This window comes from Chlamydotis macqueenii, chromosome 4 (assembly GCF_036417535.1).
Source record: "Chlamydotis macqueenii isolate bChlMac1 chromosome 4, bChlMac1.mat, whole genome shotgun sequence".
Lineage (NCBI taxonomy): Eukaryota > Metazoa > Chordata > Aves > Otidiformes > Otididae > Chlamydotis > Chlamydotis macqueenii.
The window spans coordinates 31854942-31879439 of record NC_141559.1 but is presented as its reverse complement, the minus strand read 5'-3'; the positions used below and the strand labels follow the sequence as shown (position 1 = coordinate 31879439).

Below are 24498 nucleotides of genomic sequence, written 5' to 3'. Positions count from 1 at the left end.
AGGGAGTTTTTGTTGTTTGTTTGGTTTGGGGTTTTTTGAGAATCACTTGCAGTGGATCTTGATCAATGCAGAATGCACTGCCCAGTCTTTTAATATCACTCAAAACATTTGTCAAAGAACTCAACCTTGGCAAGCCATTTAATTTTTCCCTATTTTTTTTCATAAATTTGTAGAGTTTGAAGTAAGATGAGACTACTAAATAATCTAGCAAATCTTTCATACTTCAGTGGTGTCATCAGAAGCAGCATAAGGTTGGGTAGCAATAGTAAAGTTTAAAAATCTCTCTGTGTAACCTGCTGATCAGGGATAGGCTGTTAGAAATCCTGTAACCTTCAGTGAACATCTCCGTCCCTCCCTCCTCCTGGGAGGAGCTATGCTGTTTATTCAACTTCTGGATGTCACTTTTCAGGTATTTTGCAGCTTAGAAAATACTCATATTTTTTTTGTGGGTGCACAAAGTTTCCTGAAACAGATTGATAGGGCTCTGGGTTTTTTCATCCTACTCTCTGCAACATAATTTATTTCTCATTTGATTCCCTGTCATTGCAACAACCTACAAGTACTTAGAAGCCTGTCTTCCTTCCTGAAGCTTGAGTGTTAAAGAGAGTAATGCAATGCAGTTTGTGTGATTGATAAAGAATAGATATCGCAGTCTTTCCTATTTTGTCTAGCAGGGTGACATTCTGCCATCCATAGCTTTGACAGCCTCTCCCTGTAGGTTGTAATTTTGGTCTTCCTTCCAATGCATGTAGGCCAGAACCCTGGCAACTTATCTTTTTATCATCTTTTGATTTCATTCATAGTGGCTGCAGTATAAGCATCACTTTAGGCAGTTTACTTGGCCACAGGGAAGGCACGAGATGGCATTCCCCATGCTGACAAAAGTGTTGCTTTCCCTAAGGGGAAACCTGAAAGGAACCAGTTTGCAGTGTGTGTACATTTTGTCGTTGTTCTTTACGCTCAAGGCTAGTTCCCAGTTTGAAAATGAAACAAAACCGAAGCTGCCTCCTGGCTTGTAATTGACTTCTAAGGTCTTTCAAGTCACTGCCCTTGCGCCAGAAGTTCTGAGCTTGAATCTACATTAGCCCTCATGGTTTTTTTTGAGGAACGATTCACCCACATGTTCATTTACCAGTAGGAAAAAAAAAAAGTCTGAGTAAGGTTACAGAAGTCCTGGACAGTGTTTTTTTTCAGCAAATGTGTTCATTTGTGACACTGCAGATAAAATATTTTCCCAGGGGATAACACAATTTTTTTCCCTTGTTTTCACCTCATCATTTATAAATCTCTCTACAAGATAAAACAGTTTTCATTAGCATTTACTAAGTTTCAGTTCATTTTTTAACACTTTATTTTGACTTTAAAATTGTTTCTTTACATGGATGTGAAAAAAAAAAACAACCTGAAGCTTTTCTACATTAAAAGTGGTAGAATAGGAATTGTCTCAAATACCTGTAGTGCATTCAGACTTTGCCTATATTTGAATCTCAGCTTGCGTGTCCCCTGTTGAGGTTTCTAACTCAATGTAAGCTCTTTCTGCCCACAGACACTGAGCTTAGGCTGATATTGATCAAATGACTGGCTAGGCTACATAACTTTAAAAAAAACATGATGACATTTGGAAGACTGCTACCGTCAGAACCTAGTCATTGTAAAGCAATAATAATAGATGCACATCTACATGTATATATATATGTGTGTGTATGGCAGCATACATGCATACATGGGAGCGGTGTGTCCTCCCCAGTCAGCTCCTCTTTTTGAAACCTTCTCGTCCTTGTAGTGAGCAGGGAACGCAGTGAATTTCCCCAAGAGACTGATTTTTTCAAAAGAGGAAGAACACTTCCTGCTTCCCAAGGGGTTATTTTTGGAGTCCTTAAAAAAAAAAAATAAAATGTGCATGTGTTTCTTTAAAAGAGCAGCTCCGTCAGATGCAGCATGGTTCGCAGCATATTCTTCTTGAATCCAGCGGGATGAGTATAAGTTGCCAACAACAGCAACAAAAGATGGTGGTGGGGGGAGGTAGAGGGAGAAACAGAAAATGTGTTGACAGTGGATCTGACCGACACAGCCCAAAACAATAGGATGCATGTTTAGCATGACTGGCTCTATTCATTCTCCTGTCAGCACTTGGCATGCCTGCCTCTCAAAGGCAGCAAAGCTGCAGGAAGTGTCTCTTCCTCACACAATATATAGAGAAATTTCCTTGACACTATATTCTTCAGCTGCAGATGGATGGTCCTGGTGGGTTTTTTATTAGTGAGCAGCTTTAAAAGATCTGGTAACTTAATAGTAATGATGCTGAAGAATAATATGCATGCATGAGAAAGACCTATTACATAAATCAGCCTAAAGAATGTTGAGTGGGTAAGCTTTTATCTTGTGCTACACAGCACAGTATTTGAGCCTGCTGAAATGTGTAGGAAAAACATTGTCTGCACCCTATAAAAGCTGTTTTTCTGGTTCAGATTACCTCAGCTACTTTCAGTCCTAGGGTGGCACATGATCAGCTGCTCTTCAAGAATGTATTTGCCTTGCAGTTAATGTGCAGCCTGTGCCACATTTTCCTTTAAGTACAACCTCAGGCCACTATATAATCACCAAGCCCTTTAATTTGGCAAGAGAGATGCTTGAAAATGACATGTAAAAAGTGAATGTCCAATTACTCTGTATTTGCCGTACTTCAGCACAGTACTTCCCTTGCACAATAGCATTCTGTTGCAAAACAACTTGGCTGACTTCAGATTGCCCACATAATGCCTCCAACCGTACTCCAAATCCATGGGAGGTAATACCAAGCTAGAAACTCTTTTTTAGTAACTTATTTGCCATTACTGCCTCTCTTTTTTATCTTACCTGCAACTTACAGAGCTGCTCTTTTCACTCTAACTTTTGTTTGTAGGATTTGCAATTAAAAAAACCTAAATATATTCAATCTCTATCCAAATATATATATATATAAATCCAATATATATATATTCAAGTATATTCTGTTAATTTATAGTGTAACTTAAAGTGATGGACATGTGAGGATTCCTGATGAAGGGTTTCAGTCTGTATCTTCCAATGATTTATTGCTCCCTGGAGTAAGAACTAAGCTCTTAGCGTTGGTTTCCCATGGCTGATAAAAACCTTTGTCTGTTTAATTTCTGTACCCTACCAGCATTAAGTCTCAAGTACTTGGTGAGAATCTTGGTTTGAATTGTTTTGTTTTAAAGATGATGATATACGCTCAAGCCACGTGGAGATATCAAACAGTCCTGCATGCATTGATAATCTATTGAGGAATGTGGGCCAAGTGTCAAGCTCTTCCTGAAACCCACAGAGTTCTTCAGTTTTTGCAGGAAATGTGTCACAAATAATCTTTCTGAAAATTAGTTCTAGTTTCTCAAAAAAGCACTTGATTATCCCTACCAAGACCGTTGGTAGGGAATATATGAACAGCGTAAGTAGGTGAAAGGTAGGTTAGGCCCTGTGTAGTGATTATCATGATTGCTTTCCTGCTTACTGCTTAAAAACCCCATGATTTACAGGCTCAATTTTTATTGAAATGGTAGTAAATATTTTTCTAAAAACACAGATACTATTTCCAGTGTCTGAGGGTATGCCGGTACTTGCGTGCTTTGCGGTAGAGCCACCACACATGTTGAAACTTGGTTCAGCACCCCTTTGCTTTCATAAGATGATACCAAATGTTTCTGGAAACACAGGCTACAAAACAAAGATACTGCCGACGAAAGGTGCATGGATAGCTGTTTACTAATGGATTCTTAGAAAATATAATCTTGTTATGTGAACTTCTTAGAGAATATTTTCCCTTTTGCACTTAAGAAGTGGTTATGGCTGCCCAATCACTCTTAATCATTATTCGATGATCTTATTGTACATAAATTTTCCCATCTTGATATGAATTCAAGTATTATTTTTGTTCCTGGAGTTCTGTCTAACTCTTCTGCATATTTCTGAAAATAAAGTAACCTAATATAAAAAGTGCAAAAAGGCAGATACTATGCAAGTCTGTATTTGTAGTATGATAACCAGACTCCTACAGTCATATGGAAGATGGAGGATATTATTTATGGAAGTTTTGGTGAAAATTATACACTTTTATAATGACTCAGTAGCATAAGTGTTTACTTAAAGGAAGCAGAACTGAGCTTACAAGCTTTTTTTTTCTTCTCAGATTCACTGCTTTTTCACTTTTGGGTCCTTATTCCTTGGGGTTATAACGATCTCTGAAAAATTAAGCTTGAGACATGGATTCATATGACATGGATTCATATATAATGGACTATATAAGCTAACACTGAAAAATTGTAATGGAATAATTAGTCTTTGTTATCTTTGTTCTTATATGTTCTAGGATAGAACTTTTAAATCGCAGGTGATCTCCACCTCACTAATTTTTGTTATACTTTTAGAAGTCTCTGCCTTCACTTTGAAAATATGATATGCCATTTCTGTGAGGAAGCATGTTCTTTTGCTTCTTCACTGTCTTTCAAAGAGGGTGTATGCATGAGTATGCACAAATGATAATTCTATGTGGTGTTCCCCTTCTGTGAGCTTGTACGTGCATTTTCGTTTTTCAAAGTTTCCATTAATTTAATATTGCAGGCTGGCTTATTGCAGACTGCAAATATAACAAGGTGACTTTTTAGAGTGAAGTTTTTATTTATGCACTCTGCACAGATAGGAAAGAGAACTTCTCTGCCATCTTACAAAAAGAAATATTGAGGGATTTTCTAAAGTAATTGGAGAAGCAAAATATGGCTAGTCACTCATCTTCAAGCCTGAGTAATAGTTTTCATCCCATTTTTCTGCACATACATATTCAGTTACAGAGAAGTAAGATAAGCAGAAATAGAGACTAAAAGCTTCTGAGGAGAAGTAATTATTCCAAAGCCAGTTTATATTAGATGGAATAGCCAACTTAGCAGGGTAAAAAGTTACCCAGGCATCAGACTTGTATCAGCTACTGGGGCTTAAACCAGAACAACTTATGGTCTGCATGTGTGTATTGTAGTTACTTTTGTTCTGAGATGACCAAAGAGGAAAACTGAAACTTCAACCAGAATACATCTTGGTTTCTGTAAGCATAGCTGATGACAAAGGTGTACTTTCAAACTTGGCTCTTTCCAGTTGTGAGAAGCAGAGAAGTATAGTATGAAGGTCCTTCGGGATTTACAGCCTTCAATCTTCTACAGGAGTCAGACGCATGGACTCCCTTACCTATGAAACACAGTGGAATGGGGGAGTGGTCCTGCAATTTTCTCTTGTACCAAAGACCTTGTAAAAGGCACTTATGATCTCTGCTCAGTTTTTTTTTTTTCTCTCTCAGGAGTTTAAACTATGTCCTGTGAAAGTATCCTGGCTACCATCACAGTGTCCTCATACTTTGCAGCAGATGTATTTTCAGCACTGGTGAAGATGTTCTACTGTCCAGACAATAATTGAAAGTTTATTGATGCAAAGCCCATGAAAGTGAAGGAGGGATGGGAAGAGAAACACAGGAATATTCTTCAGGGTAATGACTCATCTGGCAGGGCTCTGCGTTTTTTTCCCTTCTTCAGTGCTTGGTGTAAATTTTACGTTATGCTTCAGGGAGTCTTGTTTTGGCATTTTGTTTCTAAGACTAAAGAGGAAAATAATGTTCTCTTTATGTACAAAAAAGAGAGAGAAGGAGGGAAAAGAGAAAAGTGGAAATGCTTAGGTATGAATGGTGTGTAAGATGCTTTGGAAGGCTTATTTTTCTTCAACCTGTAAAAAGAAGCAGCAGGAGATGTTTCAGTGGGATGACTAGAGGCTGGAAGAGTAATACTAAAAGAAAATCCTTTACAATCCAAGAATCAGGGAAATACTTCTTTTGCTTGCTCTGTCAATGCAATGAATAATATTTTTTTTTTCTGTAGAGTATTAGCTATTTTTGTGGTTTGATATTTTAATTTTTTTTTTTGTTAAGAGAAAGGAGGTTGAATTTTGCTCATGACACTGTGGATTGCAAGCTACAATTTTATTTTAGAGCTGCATATCTAAGTACAAACTCACATTGCATTGTATCTGGAAGACAGGATATGGAAGAGGAAATCTGGATGTGAATACTTGCTGTAGTCTGATTTCTTCAGTAATTATTTCTTTTCACTAAGGATCAGTTTAGTATACATACGCACTTGTTATGCAACATGTACATAGCTCTCAAATCTTGCGCAGTGCAGTTTTCCTCTTCCTCAGGAATTTTGTCTTACAGGAGACTTTATTAACAGTAAATGATTGTACAGTGGTGATCTAGCATGGGAAATCATGACTTCCATAAAGAATACCCACTTTTAAAAATGAGAGACTTGAAGTCATGCCTGCAGCTTTCTAATTCCTAGAAATTACTTTTCTGTTACTATTAAATATAAAATATTTAGATATAGTTGCTTTGTTTGGAAACAGGCTGCATTGGATTTGCAAGGCAAGGTTTTGGGGGGGGGGGGGCTGCTATGGGGTTGACTAATGTGAGAAGCTTCCCCTGTGTTCAACAGAGCCAGTGCCAGGTGGCTCCAAGATGGACCCACCACTGGCCGAGCTCATCAGTAGTGGTGGTAGGGTCCTTGTGGTAACACAGTTACGAAGGGGAAAAAACCTTCTGTGCAGCAGCAGCCAGGAGAGAGGAGTGAGAAAAAGTGAGAGGAACCGCCCTGCAGACGCCAAGGTCAATGAAGAAAGAGTGGGGGGAGTAATGCAGCTCCTGGCCAAGATTTCCCTGCAGCCCGTGGTGCAGCCCATGGTGGAGCAGGTTGTCCCCCTGCAGCCCATGGAGGCCCACAGAGGAGCAGAGATCCACCTGCAGCCCATGGAGGACCCCATGCCAGGGCAGGTGGAGGCCGGAAGGAGGCTGCGGCCTGTGGAGGGCCTGCGCTGGGGCAGGGTCCTGGCAGGGCCTGTGGCCCCATAGAGAGAGAAGCTCACACTGGAGCAGGTTTGCGGGCAGAACGTGTGACCGTGTGGGGAACTCGTGCTGGGGCAGCCTGTTCCTAAAGGACTGCACGCCGTGGAAGGGATCCACTCTGGAGCAGTTTGTGAAGAACTGCAGCTCGTGGGAAAGACTTAATGGAGGACTGTCTCCTGTGGGAGGGACCCCACACTGGAGCAGAGGAAGAGCGTGAGGAGTCCTTCCCCTGAGGAGGAAGGTGCGGCAGAGACGTGTGATGAACTGACGGCAACTCCCATTCCCCCTGCACTGCTAGGAGGGAGGAGGTAGAGAAAACAGGGAGTGAAGTTAAGTCTGGGAAGAAGGCAGAGGTGGGGAGAAGGTGTTTTAAGATTTTATTTTATTTCTCTTTATGCTAGTCTGATTTGATTTGCAATAAATTATTTTCCCCAAGTCGATCTGTTTTGCCAATGAAGGTAATGGCTGAGGGATCTCCCTGGATCTCCCTGTCCTTATTTCAACCCATGAGCTTTTTGGTGTATTTTCTTTCCCCTGTGCAGCTGAGGAGGGGAGTGATAGCGTGGCTTTGGTGGACACCTTGCATCCAGCCAGGGACAACCCATCACGCAGGCTTAAAAAAAAAAAAAAAAAATTCAAAATCTGCTAAGAAACCAGTTCTGTGTGGAACCAGTCTGCTGGGGAATCACTGCAGAGGTGCTTTATTTTGCAGAGTTTTTACTAACCTCTGCTATGGAAATCAAGTGCCAGTAGCTATAGGCGTAAGAAGAATTTATATTAGGTAGAATTGTGGTATTGTCTTGTGTCATTTAGCAAATTAATTCAACATTCTCCTAGATAAAATGTGTGACAATATACTTAAGGTATTCATTATTAATTGGTAATAATACTATAATAATTAATAATAATGACGCAGTAATAATTAATACAGTAATAAGGAGATTCAAAACCTGTAGACAGATTTTTAAGCTTTATATCTAATCATGTGACAGGCCTATAGGCAGGGTCAGTGTGAGCTAAGTTTACTCATCTTTTCCCAACCATAAAATGACTTGATTAAGGCAGAAGTAACTGGAAAATGGAGCTCAATGTATCTGCTGAAGTATTTAAGTGCAAAGGAGGGCAGAATTTGGATTTTGAAGTTGAACATAACGTGTCCCCCTGCTTTGTAAAATAATTTCTCATTTTCCTTTAGTGTTCATATTTCCTGTGTACAGTGATTACTGGGGTTATTTTCTCAAAGTTGCAGAAGTAGTTTGTAAGAAATATCTTTTCTTAAACTAGTGAGCTGGGAGAGCTTCTAATACTAAAAGTGACTACAAGAAGAATAGTGTGATGGTTATGCCTCTTGCATGGGTTTCCCTGTGCATTCATCACTTAAGTACTTATCAAATGTGACAGAAAATAAAATGCACATTTTTTTGCAGGTACTGTTCTGCTGACTCAAAGAAAACAAAACCTTGATCTGTTCCCAGGATGTTGATAATGGGAACTACTTTAGCTTACATTAGTGTTTTGCTAAAAATAAAATATATTTTTTATGATAGTAGGGGTTTTGCTTGTTCTTTATTACTTTTATAAAATAATAAGAAAATTTTCACAAAATTATCTACTAGTTACAACCAGCTGTTGCCAAAGTGCTTCTTTCTCACTTTGGTTGACTCCTCACAAACTTGATCAGTAGAGATCAAGCAATAATAACAACAATTTTTATCCCTCCACAAGTATCACTTCTGGGTTTTCTTTTTAATTCATTTTCTAGTTTCTACATTGCATATTTAAATTTGGATATGGTTAATGACACAATATTTTTTTCTTTTTTATTTTGTGTATAATTTTAACTTGTTTTCTTTAGCTACTTTCCAGCTTCCAATATTTTTTTCCAATTTCAATAAGATGTTAAAATTAAAAAAAAAAATCTTTGCCTAAGTCACTGGCTATCAAGTCTGTTCAAGTTAGAATTATTTTCAAGACATTACAAGCAAGATTTGTTACCTTCAATTTACAGGCAGTTCACTTAAAGCCCCAAAAACCAAACCAAGTTAACAAACCAAAACCCATAACCTCCCCTCCTAAAGCTCTTCCAACAAACAAGAAAACCCCGCAGACTCATTTTCCTATGAAATTTTCAGATAAGGTGGGGTCTATAATAATTGCTTACTTACTGTTATTTTAATATCAGTGTTCCAAGATTATATGTGTTAAGTGATAGAAATAAAGACTGAACAATCAGTTTTTTATTAGATTCTTCCAATTTTGACAGGTGACTGAGTGTCTGAGCAAGTCACTGTACATCTGCTTAATATTCCTTAATCTGTAAAATGGGAATATAATTATCAACTTTCATATGACTTTTTGTAAGTGGTTCTTGACAGGAGATAACTTAAACCAAATGTGTCGGTTTAGTTTTCATTAAAAAAATCAAAGGTCAGGCTATTTCCTTAAAAATATTTGTGGGCTTGGGGTGATTTGACTTTATGGCAACTGTGGACCTGGAGGCTGAAATTATGTTTTATTTATTTCTTCTGTGGTTATTTCTTTAAATGTTAGAGCAATAGATTCTCAGCCTCAGGTTTGTGAGTAGCCTGTTGTATAGCACTGTCTTAGGAAGTCTTCTACAAATGTGGAAAAGAGGAAGGGAATATTTCAATTGAAAGAGGTATCTGACACATCCACAGTTTATGGAAATTGGTCAGCTGCTGCCTCACTCTTACCTTTTAAGTTTGCTTCTAAGAGCATAGAAATAATAGAAGTAAATGGAAGAAACAGCTGTTGTTCATTCCTCACAAAGTTTCTGTCTTAAAATGAGAAAGAATGACTTGATGAAAAAAAATATTTTACAGACATATATTGCACCCTGGGAACTACTGTTTAGCAGAACTTGACTAGATTTAATTGACTTGCAGTGAGGCTTTGGGAAGTGTAAATTCACAGGCATTTCATATGACAGCGTTACAGTTTTCAAAGAGCTTTGTGTGGCTGAAGAACTGTAGGATTATTAAAAACAAAGCATGAAGTCAAATTGCAGCAGAGAATTGAAGGAATTTTAAAGCAGGCCTTTTTGGTCATATTTGGTGTGTCTCACCATGACATTAAGCTTTCCTTATTCTCCAGTTCTTCTTTTGCTGTTTCTGAAATAAGAGCATCATTACCAGAATTTATTGGATGAAATTTTTAAAATAAAAAGTCTAACTTACCTTATCTGTGAGTTATATTCTGAGAGCCTGATTTTTCATATACACATGTAAATTATGAGTTGTGAAAGTAGAAATTATTCTCTCTAACATGACTGTGAACTACAAAGGTAATATGACACTATCTTCTATAAAAAATGACAAGGACTTTAAGTATTCAACATCCATGATCACAAAGTCACTTTGAGCCCATAGCCTTGAATTTTGGGAGAGCAAACATTTTTGTATGTATTTTTTGTGTTGAAATTGGAAAATGATTGCTTCTTCTAGACTTGATAACCTCTGTGAGACATGAGAGTGAAAGAAGTTACATATGTTCATTTTCAACTGGAATGTAAATTGCACTCTCCAGGACAGTCCTGCTTTGGCAAGAAAATAGGCTAGATGACTATGAGACTAATTGGTTTGTTTTCTTCCATTACCATTCAAAAAGCATGTTTGTGTGTAGATTTGCTGAATGCCTCCAGCAGAATAAAAACCTGCTCTAACAAATAAAAAAGAAAAGCTGTTTACAAAAAAGATTAATTTCGGAGTCAACCTTTGCATTTTTAGACAGACACATGGACCAGTTTTTCACTGATGCTTTTCTCCCTATTGTTATTTAATTCTTGGCTGTGGCATTCATAACACTACACAAGGGACCAGGTAGATTTTTAAAAGCAATGTATTTAACAGGTATCCATCTGTATTTCTCTATGATACCCAAAGAAGTTATGGATGCTGTGTCATTGGAAGTATTCGAGGTCAGCTTGGATGGGACTTTGAGCAACCTGATCTGATTGGAGATGTCCCTGCACCTTGCAGGGGGGTTGGACTGGATGACCTTTGAAGGTCCCTTCCAACTCAAACCATTCTGTGAGTCTGGTATGCTGACTCAGCATCTCTGTCTTATTTTTTTACAATGAATCGAAGGCTGGATTTATATACTGTCGTGCTCAAGAAATAACATCTTATTGCTGTAATACTCTCCCAATGGCAATCTTTAGTGTCAACACCTGTATGTCAGTGTTGTAATCCAGACTGCTCTACTGCATGAAATCCTTGAACTATTTGGAGCAAAAGGCTTGCATGAATTTTAAAGTGAAATAGGAAGGAAAAATCAGAAAAATGCTCTCTAGAAAAATCTCACACTGTCATCTTTGCACTTTTACGTCTGTGTATGTGTGTATGTAAGCATATGTTTGTGTATTAACAACATCTCTAGCATATTGGTAATCTCATTCTCTGCAAAGTTCGACTTCTAGTGGAGTAAGGTGCTGCAGCTGCTCCATGTCATAAAGAAATGGTCTGGCAGCAGTCTTCCCTCCATCTCTATCTAGCAGTCTGCATAGTTTGATTAATTAAAGCATTAGTTTGTCTTTCAAAAATTACAAAGCAGAATTGCATGTAGAGGCAGAACAATGAGTATGAGAGCAGAAGACAGTTAAGCAATGACAAATGCTTAACAGTTTAGGGATTTTTTAGGATGCAGTCATCCGTGTTGATACTGTTTGGTGAGGTACTCCTGCATTTGCAAGTAGGAGCTAATAAAAGTGATGAAATAATGTATAGAATCAATGCTTGTTCTGGTTCTAAAACAACATATAAGCAAGCTCTGAATGTCCATTTTAAGGTTTCTTCTTAATTTTTTTTTCCAAGAATGCAGCTACTATTCAGAAAATCTATGATCCTCACACACACTTTCTGTATAACTTATTAATAATATGGCAATAATATCTACTAAACCAGATGCTTTTCACAGCTAGACCCCAACTTGATAGTTATGGATATGATAGAAAACAGGAAAAGCTTTTCATTATTATCAGCTCATTTGTTGCATGATAAATGTGAAGATATTGTCACTGTAGTTAATCACTACATCAAGTTTATAGTGGAACAGTGCACAGAAGAGATCGTAATTCTTATCTTGTGAAAGGTATATTGTGTGTAAAATGTGTTGTTTATATGATGATAATATTGTGCCCTGCTGCATCTACAGAAGTAGATAGCAGTCTCCAATGCCACAAAAGGCATTTGTGCAGTATTTTTCAATTTGCAGCAACAAATTCTTTGTGGCTCTGCAGCTTGTGCAATCAATTAATTGGTTATAAATGATGCAAGATCTATGTCGATTGTTATTCCTTTGATATAGTAGTTTTTACACTCATATTCTACTGAAGGATCACTTAATGAGAATGTAGAGCAATTGAGAAAAGACATTATTATTTATCAGATTTTCTAGACTTGCCTTTTTAAGATGCCTTTGATTATGTGTTGCATAGAAAAAATGCACCTGAATAAATGCTTTTTTTTTTAGTAGGACCCCAATGTTTTGCCTTCCTTTTCCGCTACCCTTCTTCTCCTTATCCTCTGTAGCCAGCAATAACCCTTCACAAAAAGGGACTGGCAAATAACAACTGTTATTTTTAATGAGATTAGTGAGACTCAGTAGAAAATCCTGACAAATTGTACCATTTGTTGTATTAAATAAGTGGAAAATGGTAGTTTAGAACTTGAGAACAATTAGAAATGTCTTTCAGGATGAGCTTAAAATAAATCAATGGTGATCAAAAAGTGTTCGTGCTTGTGCATACTGCCCCACAGACAGTGTAAACAAGGAGCGTAAGATCTTAGAGTCTGTTCCTTCCAAATGTGAATATAACTCCCGATGACACTGATGTGTATTTACAATGTTGCAATAGAATTAAACAGAAAAAAAAAAAAAAATCCAGTGTTTGCACTAGTAGTGCAAACTGTGAGAACAGTAATTCTCAAAATTTCCTAAGAGCTCCACAGATCTCCAGCACCTTTTGTGGCCAAATGAATTGACCCCAGACGACTACTAAACAAAATAAAATTACATTTTATAAAGACAACACAAAATGTATTCCATACCTTCAGGCTAGTGTTTCAGCTTCCCTAGAAATTCTATATTGCTTTGTAATTAATAGGTTTGACATATAATACCTGAAGCATTGGCTCTCACTGTATGTAAATCCGTTCAGAAAAGCTCATAAAAAGTTGAGTCTATTTTCTTTGTCAACCTGTCAAGCCACCTTAGTACTTCCAAAACTGGGTAGTATACTCTGGAGAGAATAAAAAAAAAAAAAAAAAAAAAAAAAAAGTGGAATACCTTCCCGTAGTCAAATCATTTATAACAAATAACAGACTTCAGAAACAAGCAGAGCTGTATTTGTTGTTTTACTGTGAGGTTGGGACGTTAAGAAACAGCCGTGCTTCAGAAGAAGAATGGAGAGAGTTAGATAACTGCACTTTCCTTACTTCCATTGTGTTTGAAACAGATTTTGCCTCTAGCATTTTGCCGTATTTAAAAACCTGTAAATTTCCTCATTCATCTCTTTTTTTTTTTTTTCAACTCTTTAAAGTTAGAAAACAGAAAGCAACAAAGAGAAGGAATTATTTTATCGTTTACACAATGTTTGAGCCATGTAGCTGCACTGGGAATAGGGGTTTAATCACTCTGAAAAAGAAACAGAAATGGAGTGTGTGATTTTTATGGTATAGTCCCCAGAGTGAGCAGAGGCACCTTCTGCAGTAGCTAGAGTAAGTACTGCTGTACAAAGTTGGTAGTGCTGTATTAAGCTGAGCAAAAGGTGTCATTTTAAGGTGTAACTTGGAAGAGATTATGTATATGGCTAAAGTTAAGCTCGTGGATACAAAGCTTTTGCTGGACGTAGGTGTGAATGGGGAAACACAGTGGAAAACTCTTTAATTCTCCAATTCAGCTATTTAATCTTTGATTTAATTGTTGCATCCAGCTAAGAGGATAGCTTCTTTAATTCCTTAAATACCACTAACATACAGTTCATTTGTATATGTCCAGCAGAGTGCAGAACAAGATGGCAATATTTGCAGGGAGGGTGGCTTCCTTTGAAAAGAATGCTTTTTTTTTTTTTTGTTTAGGGGTGGGGTTTTTAATGTATTCTGATTAGATATGGACTGTGTATTTACTAATTTTGCAATATTTTAGATTAAAACTGGAGGCAATTGTGATTAATTAAAGAATGTATTTTGGAGATAGCAACAACCTGTATGCAGGCATATGTAATATATGGTCAACTACTGTCAGTGATCTCGGGGAAACTGGCATTGCTTGTGACATGGCCTGGAAAAACATCAATGTTACTCTGTCTGAAGCAGACCTTTACAGAAGTCCATTGAAAAAAAATGATGGCCTGATGCTTCTTTTGCTTGAGCTGTCTCGCATCAGTGGTAATCCAGAAACTGCAGTGAAGTTTCTCTAGTCTCACCAGTGCTGCTTAAAATCACAAGCGGACCTTCCATACGTATATGTAGATTTAGCATTCTGTTAAAGTACATCCTGTTAAACTGATTTTTTTTTTCACATGTCTGATGATACATAGTGAAAGATAATGTGCTGATGTATTGTTCAATTTCTTGAGCTGTGCTTGTAAAAATACAGGATAAATAAAGTAGAAAGAGAAATCTTACCTTTACAGTTTGACGGGCAGCAGGACATTACTTTTTCAGCAGATGGATCTGGGCTCATTGCCCTACTCTGCTGTCTCTTTCACCATCATTGTGGGCACTGTGACAGTCTTGAAAAATTAAAATGAACAAACAATTAGTGTTTTAAAAATTTCAACTTTACATAGATGCACTTTGGTGCTGAGATCCCCGCGGTGCAGAGTAGGGAGCCTCTGGGGAGGAAACATATGAGGCTAATGATTTCACACGCAAGGGACTGGCTCTGCCCTGAGCTAGAGCTCCGTGTTGGCCCTGTGTGAGCCATCCATGGTCCCCAAGGTCTGCAGGGCTCGACAACCAAGCCCTGTGCTGTGTCTGGCATCAGCGGTGAGATGTGCGAGGTAGCTTAGGACACATCTGCTGGAAACTCCATCCTGGTGCAGAGGAGATGGAGTGCTGCAATGACATAATCAAGCTTACTCTGCACTTTCTAAAAGGTTTCTAAAACTTAGTGGACTTGAAAGAGAAAGGCAAAGCAGGCTGATGTTTTCCCTTTATTGACAAAATCAAGATGTGATTGCACATACTTGACTGCCTATCAGTCAATAGAGAAACGTAACAGCAGCTCTAAATGTGTCACAAGTGAAATACAAGGTCTAGCTGTATTAGTGCTTGCTGACTACAATGATAATGGGAGCCACATATGGAAGAGAGGGTCTCTGCGTGTGACCTCCTGAATTCCTACATGACCGCAGAGAGATTCTCAAACACATCAAGTCCCTTTTGTTTACAATAATTCCATTATAATATAATTGGCCCTCTATAGCTGTATGTATATATTCATTCAATCAGAAATGATAGTATATGGCATAGCCAGGCATTTGCTATTATAGTTAAAAATGAATGGATTTTGTAAAAAATTTGTCCAACAAGCAGACACTCATGTGGCCTAGAAATAACATGAGATTTTATTCTACAATGTATCCCAGGTTTTCAAATACCAGTCTCATTGATTTAAGCCCCCAGAAATTAATGTCTCCTAACCTTATTTCATACTGGGGAGCCAAACCTGTGTCAATGTGCTCATAGTCCTGCAGGACATCTCAGATGAGTTCTACTATGAGAAGTCAAAACCCCCAGCTTCTAGTTCTGGGTGTTAACAGCATGGCCATCCTTCTCCTAGTATCTGCATTAGGTTTCTTATTCAAAATAATAATATAATAGCAGCAGTTGAGAAAATACAGTGAAATTGGATTCAGACACTGGAACAGACTGGCAATAATGGTGGGGCAAAGAGTTTTCATAGAATCAGCTGAGAACATCAGATAGTTGCTCAAAAACTGTGTTTTACATTTTCCATTTTCTTCCTTTTCTTTCTAAACATTCCTGAATTTGTGAACTGGTAAATTATTTGACAAGGTGTATATTACTTCCATTGATGAGGTATTTTTTGTGCAGTGTTATTAAGGGAAAATCAAATTTATGTGCTGAAATTCAACTGTGACCTCAATTCACAATGGCATTTAATCCATGTACTCCCCCTCCTCTTTGAAACGAGGTACTTAATTTCCTGAGACTAATATGGGGCACCGAGGTCCAGAAATATCATACTTTCATAGATAATAAAATTATAATACTTGAAAACACTGCAAGCAGTGGACTATGTCCTTTCTTAGTCTATAGAAAAGTGAACATTGGATTAAATCTCTTCACACTTCATCCTTGCAGTCATGACAAGTTTCTTTCCCATTTTTACATTTTCTGGGCTTATTCCAGTAGAATGTGCAAATTGCTCTAGCAATAGCCGATAATATCTAACTTGGATTATATTTTTATATGTATGGGTCAGTAGGACAAATGATCTTTGAAAAGCCCTTTTAATGATGTCATTGGTACTTGGTGAACTCACTGGGCATTTGTATGATTTGGTCCATATTCATTTAAACTGACAGATTTCTGGTGACGTAGTCGAGTGCGAATGAGCTAGTTAAACACAAAGAATTCTCTGCTAAGCTACAGGACATTATTGATGTGCTGAGGGTTTTAAAAAGCCAGTAGAGAATTACATTTGTGCTGTCCTCATCCAGATTCTGAAATAAAGCTGAAAGTAATGACATGCTAATAAAACAAGGAGGCGGGGGGAAACTGGTGCAAAGTAGTTGCTGTGTCAGCACGTCGGCTCCTGAGGCAATCATGGGAATACTGCATGAGTATAGTTGGAAATGACATGTTTATTGTGAGGCGGGTTTCAGCTGAGACGAGCAGTGGGGTGGAAGAAAAAGAAACAGCATCTACTTTTGTATAATTTTGGTGACTTTTTCCCTTTGTAAATAGTTTTGTTGCATCATTTTCTAGAGAGCGAGTGTCTTACAGTACCTGTAGGAATAATTTATTTTTTTTTCTCCTCAGCTGTTTGTCAATTTCTGTAACAATTTTTCCTATAGCTGAAAGGGTTCATTTTGGACACGCACTCCAAATAAGTTTGTGGTCATTCCAGTTCTCTTGCTTTGCAACTGTACATGAGGAAATGAGAGAGGGTGTAGCTCTCACTATAGAACTAATTTTAAAGTGTTGTGCCCTTTATTTGTTCATTTGGATTGTTTGTTTGTTTGACTTGGTTAAAAGACTGTGCTTAACAGAATAAGCATTAAAACTTCAGTGTTACTTCCGGCCTCAGCAAGGAAAGAAAAATCATACCTAATACAAAAGTAGTTAGAGCTGTATTTCAAGCTAGCTGTAAAAATTTTGATAGACATGTTTCACATCAGAAGATTCACTCCTGTCAATCAGAGGATGATTCCTGAAACCACAGGAAAAGGAAATTATTCCAGCAAAGCTAACACAATCCAAAAAATGCCTTTTACCTTTTTATTGAAAAGGCTTTTCTTTTCTTTTAGAAAACAAACAAAAATAGAAATAACCTCCTCAGCTATGTAACATAGAGAGATATATAGACATATGGAATATAGTTCAAATAAAACACAAGGACCTAAAAATGTATATATGAGAATAGGAACAATTTCAAAATGGTTCAGGGTTTTTGTGGGTGGTGGTTTCTCTTATCACTGTCTGAATTGTAATGCATGTGCTGCTGTGCACTGCCACCTCCTGAAAGGAACAATGTCATCTTTATTATATCTTAAAAGGCTTTTTGTGTAGCTAAGTTAGATACTCTAACAAATAAGGCTTTAGTTTCTGACAGAGGACAATGTAAATCCTGCTAGAATGCTCAGAGGGGAACTATGGTTACAACTCCTTCTGCAATTTGCCTATATATTTATTTCTTTACACATGGAGATACTCCTACACTAGAGCATGGGTAGCATCTCATTTCTGCAATGTAGCTCGTTTAAAATGTCGGATGTCATATCGGTTAGAGGAGAAGTTTTGAAATTTGCGTCTGATACATGGAACCATAAATGAAATAAGCAGCAGTCAGAGAAAAACTGGAGCTATAGTATTACAGCGAGAAAGAGCGTCGTTTGTGAAGGCTGCGTGGAGTTTCATCTGATCTGATTCCTTGTATGTCCAAATGCCATCATAGGTAGGATTTGTGTCAGACCGAGAAATGGGAGAAAAAGCGTAGAAGTTTATTAGAGATATCTGTGTGTGAAAGAAACAAGAAAGATTATCAAGAAGGTTTATCTGCTGAGAAACTTGATGCTGGACTGGCGACTGCACTCTCCTGGGAGCAGTTCTCTGCTGCGCAGGGGAAGGGCTGTGGGGATGGGGGTTTTTGTGATGGCACATGTAAAAGAAACACTAGATAATTTGGACTTTTCTGTATCCTCTACTCAATAAATGACCTGGATTATCTTGGGGACAAAGCCAGGCTTAAGATGACATTTCCCAGCTGTAGATAAGAAGCTGTAAACTGCAGTGTTGACTGGAAGGTCTTGGTTTTGCCATGCTGTTCTGCAACACAGTCAACAGCTGCCCTCTGTGTGTGAATGTTTGCTTCCTTCTAGTGTGATGGTTGTTACAGGATTACTCTACAGGGATAGAGTTTGCCTAATTACTTTCATTATTTTCCAAGTTTTTTCCCCCCTTCTTAATTTTAAATTGTTACTTGGTGGCCACGTCAAATTGTTCCTTCAAATGGTTATTAAAAATGTTTGCTGTTTGCTGGGCTATGTCATCATCATCAGTATAGATGTGTCCCCAAAATGAAGCATGTGCACCTTCGGTTTGAACTGTTCCACGAAGCTAGAAACAAACATGGTTTAAGGTACATCGCTGGACAAAGTTTTTAGTACCCTTAAATGCTACCTGGATGCACAAGTTTTCCTCTTTGCAGAGAAGACATGGTTTGAGGCATCTTGCGTACCAAGTGTATTCTTAGCCATGTGTGGCTTTGCTTTATGGAGCTAAATAAAACAAGGGAAGTAGAAATGGGGGCAATGGAGAAAATGAATGTTTTCAGCTGAGATTTGCACAGAGGTGACAGGTGAATGAGGTGGAGAGGTAGAGAACAGCTGTTCCAGATGGCAGCACCTTCAGGAGGGAAAATGCTGGAGTCAAAGCGATCAGATTGTAAGAAGAGATGATGCTCATGTAGGATGAGTGGTGCTGGCAGGGAGATGAGTGTTGGAGGTCAGTGGGAAAAACACAATAAACACTGTGTATGAAGTTTATTTCTCTTAAAGTAGTCATTTCCTGTGAATTAATGTTTTTCAGTCCTTTTCAGCACTGACTGTAGGTATTTACCGGAAATCGTTAGTGATCAGCGTTTTCTATTATCTTTGGCTGCCTCACAACATACTCTGCCTTAGTTGAGTTTTGTATTGATGACAAACACTCAAGAATAAATAAACCTGAAGACTGAAGAAATTTCGTGGTGATTAAAAACAGTTTTCAAAAGTCTGTTTTTGAAGCATCCCTTCTGTCTCTTTAATCTACTGCTTGGAAATGAAAGCTTTAAAGGTGCTTGAAAATTTAACAGCCCTAATTTAAGGGTTTCAAACAGTGTAGCATTCGTCACAGGACTATAACAGTGTAATCTGAGCCATCTCTGCATGTATAGTTCACACAAGAAGCAATTGTGAAATAATAGGAAATTAGTGATGCTAAAATTTACAGTATAGTTTAAAGAAAACAAAAAAGCTAAAACCTCTGGGTTAGCCTTAGTTCTTTTTCAGTGCACCTGAAGAATTGGCTGTGCAAGGGTTGGACGCCCTCACTCTGCCAAATCGTCCTGAGTTTAAGGGTTTCCTGTTTACGATGCACTGCTTGAATGTTTTGTGGAAAAAGGCAGAACAGTCACTTTTTCTCAGATTTATAAAGGTAGAAATGATTTTAATTAACCGCTTAAACTTAATTTACTGACTTCAAGAGGCAGACAGTTAGCTGGAGTGGTTGTTTTACAAATCCAATAGGAATTAGACCTGAAATAGTTTATATCTGCTGCTAACCTGTCTATTGATCGTGGCTGTCAGTTCTAACTTGTATTCCCAGTGTTACTACCATTTTTGGCTTATTCTCACCTCATTTGAACTTGATACTTTTAAATAGTCACTAGACATGATGTTAAACTTATATCTTAGCCCGTTGTGGTCATTCAGTGTATTAAATAACACCTTTGGAAAGGTAATTAGTTCTCATTTCTTGGCCATATTCCTATACAGATAATTTGTTTTGTGCTTAATTAGATTTTCCTAACATTTCTGGCTAGAATCAATGCTTCTCTTCAGTATCTGTCTTAAATTATGTTAAAATGTAGAAATTCTATATATTGTGAAGTACATTCTGGGCTCTGTGTTGGGAGAACTGCTCTTCAGGAGTGAGCAAAGGGGTGATGTTATAGCATAAAATATGTCTTAATGATTATGGTTAATGCTTTGGGATATTGCAGGTGAAAGGTGCAACATGATTTTTGTTCTTTTTTTTTTTTTTTCTTCTTTCCTCAGGGGCGATTTTTGATGAATCTGCCAAAAAAGATGAGGAAGTTTTTCGAATGGCAGTTGCTGATCTCAACCAGAATGATGAAATCTTACAAACAGAGAAAATCACGTGTTCAGTGACATTTGTGGATGGCAACAATCCGTTTCAGGCGGTTCAAGAAGGTAGGACATCTAAACAAATGTCCTGCTTTTGGTTCTGCAGAGACATGCAAAATACTACCCTGATAGCTTCCTACCTTTAGGAGACGTTTGTAATTTTTGTTGGCTTCTTTTTATGTAGAATATAAAATATTGCATTTAATTTTGAATTTAGCTGCTGTGGTTTCTGTTAGTCTAGTGAATATAAACTTAGCTATAAGCTTGGCTTTTATCCATTTTGTAGGTAAAGACTGGAAAAATGGTAGAAAAGTCAAACATAGTTTGCCTACATCTTCCCTGTTTTGCAGGCTGTTTTGAAATTGTCTTCAAACCTATGGTCCTTACTTCATGACCTCTTAATATGACTTTTCAGTGTCATTTTGTGTAACTAACAGCACTTACTTAGTTGGAAAACATAGGTTGTTGTGTGGATAACCTTTTCGGCACATACACCTGATAAAGTTACCTATTTTATAGAAGGGATTAGAGGTAACCTGATGACTCGGAAAGCCACCTGTGTCCAATATGATTTTGTACTCAGTCCGTCCTTTGTCATTCCCCAGTTGCTGGACAAGAGACGAGGATGTTGCTTTGGACTCCTGTGATAGCAATAGGATGATAACAGGACTCAATATTTGAAATCCCTCTGAGCTGTATTAGTAAATCCGTGGTGTGACTGAGCAGTTGCCTGGAAAGACAGCTATATGGAATCTTGAGAAATACAGATTCAGATTTGTTTCCTGAGCATTTGTTATTTCTTTGCTGATCTGGCACACTAACTTCTGTCTGAGATGCAGATTATGTTTTGTTGTAGGCATATTATTAAACTTTTCTCAACAAGAAAGCAAAATGATGACTTTCTATATCCTTATTGACTCTTTATTGACACTTGAAGTAGAACTTGAGATTTAAGCAGCAAGCTTCTAAACAGTTGCTCCAGTACTTGTGAAGTCAAAAGTCAGTACCTGTTTGTTTTCAATGGACTATTGACAAGACAATGTTAATGAAAAGGTCTTTGATGCTTATATGGCATTTTTTTATCAGTAACATTCTTACTTTTTGAGAATTTAGGAATTTTTTTTTTGTTTTGATAAATTTTACAAGTGTGTAATGAAAAGAGTTACAGTCTGTGTTTGATAAGACTGAGGCAGAAGAAGTGATTTTGAAAGTATTCCAATCAGAATAAATTCCGTCTATTTCAATCTGAAAAGACCAACATAAAAACTGAAGCCATCAGATACCTTTAGAATCTAGAGGGGGGGAAATGGGTAAGTGAGGTCAATCATTTTTAGATACTTTCCACACTGTTAGTATCTAAGCTTTTTTTTTTTTCCCCACTTCGTCCAGGATGTTAGGTGATGCTCTGTGATTAACATTCATTAACAATGACACTTAGCAATTAATTTCCTTTATCCTTGTATTAGAGCAGTTGCAAATTATTTCACAGAACAATGTTTTAAGCAACTTGTTTACTTCTAATTTAAAGAAAATAGGAGTGTCTAGTAAAGTAGAGCATTCCAAAGGAGTTAACGACCCAATATTTCAAAAGTCAATTACTTATTTTTTGCAAAAGTTACATTTGTCATTTTAAAAAATATCTTGCTAAAGTCAATATTTGAAATGTAAATGGAGTAGACTTGACATAAATTTTATTACCGTATGTTTAGGAGGGGGAAGGTCTTTTGCCATACTAATGATTTCAATAAAGTATTTGCCAGTAAAAACTTTATTTTAAATGCATGGTCAGATACAGCTACATGGCGAGCAAAGCCTCATATTCACTTTTAAGTGCCCTGTGTTTTGTTTAGCATAATTTGAGTGAAGAGCAAAGATTAGATCTTTTGCATGCATTTATCTGTGAAATTTTACTTGACTATTTTACTACAGTTAACATGTTTTCTTTTAATCTGTTTTAACTGAATATAGGCACAAGCTGCACTGTAATGTTTCAATTACTTTGCACCTGTTTCCTCCCTTTCTCCTTTCCTCCACATCTTTATATCACTTGTCTTCTGTTCTTAATTGGATTTCTTAGAAGCATGAGTAGCAGGGAAGAGGACCTCTGTAACTGTTGCTACATATTTCATGGTTTCTCCCTTGGAAAAATGCTTAGCCAAAATGCACTGTACTAAACACCAGAAAAATATAATTTGAAAATTCAGGCTATTTCTGTATTCCATTTGTAAAAGAAATACTAGAATGAGTCAAAATCTCATGGTTTTAAGTGTGTATGGCATTCAGTATGCCAAAACTTGCTGTTTCCATGACAGTGCGACCCTTACCTTGGAAGCATAACAATGCTGATGTGAGTCCAAGGTAACATGACCTCTCCTATCAGGTAGAGCCTAATGTGCAAAATTTATATTATTTATTTATTATTATATTCTACTCTTTATTTATTTATATTATTTATTATCTAAACTACCAGAAGTTTACTTTGTTTTAGTTCACATTATTTGGGGTTTTTAACACTTGGTGAAATGTTAATTTAAAACATTAGAGCCAGCATAATAACTTAAAGTTGGTCTCAATTTGTCTAAAATATGCCCCTTTTAGTGAATAGAGAAAGTTCTTAAAAAAACTTGCTCAGGATTTTGAATTTCAAAAAACAAGAAGTCATGAGCAAAGATCTGATAAAACAAGACTGGGTGTACAGAGGAGATATTTACAGTTATTTTTTTGTAATGATCTGGTAATGGACATCGTATATTATTTCTACTTTTTATTTTATTTTATTAGCAAGTAACTCCCAGACAATGTAAATGGGAACACCCAGATATTTAATATTGATTTTGGAATGTAAATATAATTAATTTGAGAAGATCGACTGCTGTGTGGTACTTACTGTTCTTCACTCTGAGCTGATTTTAATAAATTATTATGGTGCCCTGAAATGTCTTCCATTTGTACCTTAGGGCATCTCATTAACAGTTCTGATTGGAGGGATGAGATTGTATTGCAAAGTTCAGTGGTTTTATCCTAGAAGAGCTATGAATGACGTGCCCCATAATATCACTGGAAGTGCCCTCAGGGACAATTTATAGGCATGTTATAGTGCATGGAAATAGGAGAAGAACTTGAGGTTTTTTTAAGTTAGGGAAATTTTTCTCCTCTTTGGTGTATGATCTGTCAGAGAGGGCCAACAGTGAGCATGATGCTTGAGGTTTACTGAGCAACTCATGTTTGCATGTCGACGTTGTGAGGTGGAACGGGCACCCATCAGGATGGGATGAGGTTGAAATTGCTCTGTGAGGTGGGAGGCAAGTCCAGTGCAAGCTCAGCTGGTGGGTCAGGGTGAGGACCAGTGAGGTGCATGGCCAGGTGTCTGTAGCTGCAGTCCCATGGGCACATGGGAGAGTTTGTAGAGGAGGAGAGTGTCTGAGAAGGATGGCTGAGGCACGTAGATGGTGCATCCCAGGCCCTCAGGGCAGCTGCATCCTGGTTGTGAGATGTGTCAGTGTGACATGGGCCTATGGAAATGTCCAACATTCCTTCCTCTCTTCCTTTCTTTCTTCAGTACAAAACACTTCACAATATTTATAATACTCTTTTATGTTATATCTCGAAACGTTTGTGTGCTTCTGTGAGTGAGAGAGGAAGAACGCTGTACCTGGCTTTTTTATGCTGTGCCTATTTTGTCTGCTGCAAAGGGAAAGCAGGAATTTAAGTCTTCTTTGTATAGACAAGGAAAGAAGGTTAAGGATAGTCAGTTTTTGCATGGTTGCAAGCCAGTATTTTAGCACTATGAAACAATGAATTACAATGCCAGATCCGTACTAGTGGCAATAATAATACATATTAGTGTAAACTTTACTTCCTTTCTTGTGAGACTTCAATTTACAGTAGTGTTTAAGTAGGGATAGGATAGACCTTCAAAAGGTTTTGAGTTCTACAATATACTTAAAAT

At 37.5% G+C, this 24498-nt stretch overlaps 1 protein-coding gene across 2 annotated transcripts in view; it reads left to right on the top strand.

Moving 5' to 3' along the window:
• The window catches only part of GRID2 (glutamate ionotropic receptor delta type subunit 2), a 739921-nt gene that overhangs the window by 130155 nt on the left and 585268 nt on the right, over positions 1-24498 (top strand). For both annotated transcript variants that reach the window (XM_086746417.1, XM_086746416.1), the window contains exon 2: positions 20460-20615. In XM_086746417.1, coding sequence (XP_086602543.1) covers positions 20460-20615 — 156 coding nt within the window. The remainder of the gene's footprint in view (positions 1-20459; positions 20616-24498) is intronic.